A 4024-nucleotide genomic window follows, 5' to 3' on the forward strand; every position below is an offset into this window, starting at 1 on the left:
CCCCATCCTGGGCCCTTCCTCTCTGTACATTGACCCAGTGTCCCACTGCAGCCCATACTGAGCTCCACCCTGGGCCTTTCCTGTCTGTACATTGACCCAGTGTCCCACTACAGCCCATACTGAGCTCCACCCTGGGCCCTTCCTGTCTGTACATTGACACAGTGTCCCACTGCAGCCCAGACTGAGCCCCACCCTGGGCCCTTCCTGTCTGTACATTGACCCAGTGTCCCACTGCAGCCCAGACTGAGCCCCACCCTGGGCCCTTCCTGTCTGTACATTGACCCAGTGTCCCACTGCAGCCCAGACTGAGCCCTACCCTGGGCCCTTCATGTCTGTACATTGACCCAGTGTCCCACTGCAGCCCAGACTGAGCCCCACCCTGGGCCTTTCCTGACTGTACATTGACCCAGTGTCCTATTGCAGCCCAGACTGAGCCCCACCCTGGGCCCTTCCTGTCTGTACATTGACCCAGTGTCCCACTGCAGCCCAGACTGAGCCCCACCCTGGCCCTTCCTGTCTATACATTGACCCAGTGTCCCACTGCAGCCCAGACTTAGCCCCACCCTGGGCCCTTCCTCTCTGTACATTGACCCAGTGTCCCACTGCAGCCCAGACTGAGCCCCACCCTGCGCCCTTCCTCTCTGTACATTGACCCAGTGTCCCACTGCAGCCCAGACTGAGCCCCACCCATGGCCATTCCTGTCTGTGCATTGACCCAGTTTCCCACTGCAGCCCAGATTGAGCCCCACCCTGGGCCCTTCCTGTCTGTACATTGACCAAGTGTCCCACTGCAGCCCAGACTGAGCCCCACCCTGGGCCCTTCCTCTCTGTACATTGACCCAGTGTCCCACTGCAGCCCAGACTGAGCCCCACCCTGGGCCCTTCCTGTCTGTACATTGACCCAGTGCCCCACTGCAGCCCAGACTGAGCCCCACTCTGGGCCCTTCCTGTCTGTACATTGACCCAGTGTCCCACTGCAGCACAGACTGAGCCCCACCCTGGGCCCTTCCTGTCTGTACATTGACCCAGTGTCCCACTGCAGCCCAGACTGAGCTCCACCCTGGGCCCTTCCTGTCTGTACATTGACCCAGTGTCCCACTGCAGCCCAGACTGAGCTCCACCCTGGGCCCTTCCTGTCTGTACATTGAACCAGTGTCTCACTGCAGCACAGACTGAGCCCCACCCTGGGCCCTTCCTGTCTGTACATTGACCCAGTGTCCCACTGCAGCCCAGACTGAGCCCCACCCTGGGCCCTTCCTGTCTGTACATTGACCCAGTGTCCCAATGCAGCCCAGACTGAGCCCCACACTGGGCCCTTCCTGTCTGTACATTGACCCAGTGTCCCACTGCAGCCCAGACTGATCCCCACCCTGGGCCCTTCCTGTCTGTACATTGACCCACTGTCCCACTGCAGCCCAGACTGAGCCCCACCCTGGGCCCTTCCTGTCTGTACATTGACCCAGTGTCCCACTGCAGCCCAGACCGAGCCCCACCCTGGGCCCTTCCTGTCTGTACATTGACCCAGTGTCCCACTGCAGCCCAGACTGAACCCCACCCTGGGCCCCTCCTGTCTGTACATTGAACCAGTCTCCCACTGCAGCCCAGACTGAGCCCCACCCTGGGCCCTTCCTGTCTGTGCATTGACCCAGTGTCCCACTGCAGCCCAGACTGAGCCCCACCCTGGGCCCTTCCTGTCTGTACATTGACCCAGTGTCCCACTGCAGCCCAGACTGAGCCCCACCCTGGGCCCTTCCTGTCTGTACATTGACCCAGTGTCCCACTGCAGCCCAGACTGAGCCCCACCCTGGGCCCTTCCTGTCTGTACATTGACCCAGTGTCCCTCTACAGCCCAGACTGAGCCCCACCCTGGGCCCTTCCTGTCTGTACATTGACCCAGTGTCCCACTGCAGCCCAGACTGAGCCCCACCCTGGGCCCTTCCTGTCTGTCCATTGACCCAGTGCCCCATTGGTGACCATCCAGCCCCGGATATCCGGCAGAATCAGCGCTGGGGGACCGGGTGACTGAGTCTCGTGACCCTGTCGCTGGGCCTCTGACGTCACAATGGGAGACGACGCTCGCTCAGCTCGAGCTGGAAACCGTTAAAGGGCCGTTCGGATTTAAACCTGGAGCGCGGCCAGTTAAAGGGGAGGGACAGAGAATCGGCCAAAAATGTTCATATAATGAGACCAGGAATGGTTATAAATTGAAATGTTCATATAATGAGACCGGGAATGGTTATAAATTGAAATGTTCATATAATGAGACCAGGAATGGTTATAAATTGAAATGATCATATAATGAGACCAGGAATGGTTATAAATTGAAATGTTCATATAATGAGACCAGGAATGGTTATAAATTGAAATGTTCATATAATGAGACCAGGAATGGTTATAAATTGAAATGTTCACACTCCCACACTCAGTCCTGGTCTGGATTCCCGCAGTGACTCCAGGTGTCTCTTTCCGTTTGAACTGAACTGATTCGCCCTCAGCCTGAAACAGATTAAAGATTAAACAGAAAATAAACAGATTGAACAACAGTGTAAATAACAGGGAGACTGGGGTTAATATTTCAATAATAATTACAGACTAACATTACCCATAAAAGGGACAGAATCCCATTGATATTTTATTTATTAGATTGAACTTTGACACAAACACTCACCAGATCCGCTCCAGACTCCTGCGGGTCAGTATGAGGGAGCGGAGAGCGGGGACAGATCGGTCTGTGAAGGAGTTTGATCCCAGGGACAGATCCGTCAGTGACCGGTTTGTGCTGAGAGCGGAGGAGAGATCCTCAGCAGAAGAATCTGTGAGATCGACACCATCCAGACTGGGGATCAGAGAGACAGAAATAACAGGAATCAGAGTAAATCCCCAGTGTTTATTAATAACACCATTACTGATACTAACAATAATGTACAGTTTTTATTCATAACTATATTACTGATACTAATAATGTACAGTGTCAGACATCCAGTTATTATAAACACATTCTCACACAGTCTGATACTTACTCCAGTTTCTGTATTTTACAGTCCGGGTTCCTCAGAGCCTCAGACAGTAGTTTCACTCCTGAATCTCCCAGTTTATTATTACTCAGGTTCAGAACCATCAGTGACCGGTTTGTACTGAGAGCGGAGGAGAGATCCTCGCTGCAAGAACCTGTGAGATCGTTAGCCCATAGACTGGGGATCAAATTGAGAGAAATAATAGTAAATCTCCAGTGTTTATTAATAACTCTATTGCTGATACCAATCGTAATGTACAGTGTTAGACATCCAGTTAATATAAACACAATCTCACACAGTCTGATACTTACTCCAAGTCCTGTATTTTACAGTCCGGGTTCCTCAGAGCCGCAGACAGTATTTTCACTCCTGAATCTCCCAGTTTATTATTACTCAGGTCCAGACCAGTCAGTGACCGGTTTGTACTGAGAGCGGAGGACAGATCCAAGGTACAAGAAGCTGTGAGTCCGTTTTCCCATAACCTGGAGATCAGAGAGAGACAGAGACAGAGAAAGAAATAACAGCAATCAGAGAAGTTTCTCAGTGTTTATTTGTATTATTATTTTTTATACTGACATTAATGCAGGGTGTTCATCATCCAGTTATTATAAACACAATCTCACACAGTCTGATACTTACCCCAATGTCTGTATTTTACAGTCCGGGTTCCTCAGAGCCGCAGACAGTAGTTTCACTCCTGAATCTCCCAGTTTATTGCATCCCAGTCTAAACACAAACAATTGTAAACAATTTTACAACACCAAGTTATAGTCCAGCAATTTTATTTTAAATTCACAAGCTTTCGGAGGCTTCCCCCTTCGTCAGGTGAACGATGTGAAACCCCAGTCCATCACTGGCATCTCCACATCATAAACACAAACAGACAGAGAGTGAGAAACAAACTGAATCCAATCCCCGATCTGACACAATTTATCTCTGATATTACAGGAAACACTGAAAAATCTTCAGGAAATTAATAACCAGATTTCCCTGTCACTGACAATGAATCT

The 4024-nt window shown here is 51.3% G+C and overlaps 1 protein-coding gene across 1 annotated transcript; it reads right to left on the reverse strand.

Moving 5' to 3' along the window:
- Window positions 1-2263: 2263 nt before the first annotated feature.
- LOC137313362 (ribonuclease inhibitor-like) lies at window positions 2264-3745 on the reverse strand. Its single transcript, XM_067979486.1, has 5 exons — window positions 3654-3745; window positions 3326-3496; window positions 3021-3191; window positions 2669-2836; window positions 2264-2496 (listed from the first exon to the last, which is right to left on the reverse strand). Exons 3-5 carry the CDS (start codon window positions 3116-3118, stop codon window positions 2409-2411), a joined length of 354 nt encoding a protein of 117 aa, XP_067835587.1. The 5' UTR covers window positions 3119-3191; window positions 3326-3496; window positions 3654-3745; the 3' UTR covers window positions 2264-2408.
- Between the last annotated feature and the right edge of the window lie 279 nt (window positions 3746-4024).

Source organism: Heptranchias perlo, unplaced genomic scaffold, assembly GCF_035084215.1.
Source record: "Heptranchias perlo isolate sHepPer1 unplaced genomic scaffold, sHepPer1.hap1 HAP1_SCAFFOLD_47, whole genome shotgun sequence".
In the NCBI taxonomy this organism is placed as follows: Eukaryota; Metazoa; Chordata; class Chondrichthyes; order Hexanchiformes; family Hexanchidae; genus Heptranchias; species Heptranchias perlo.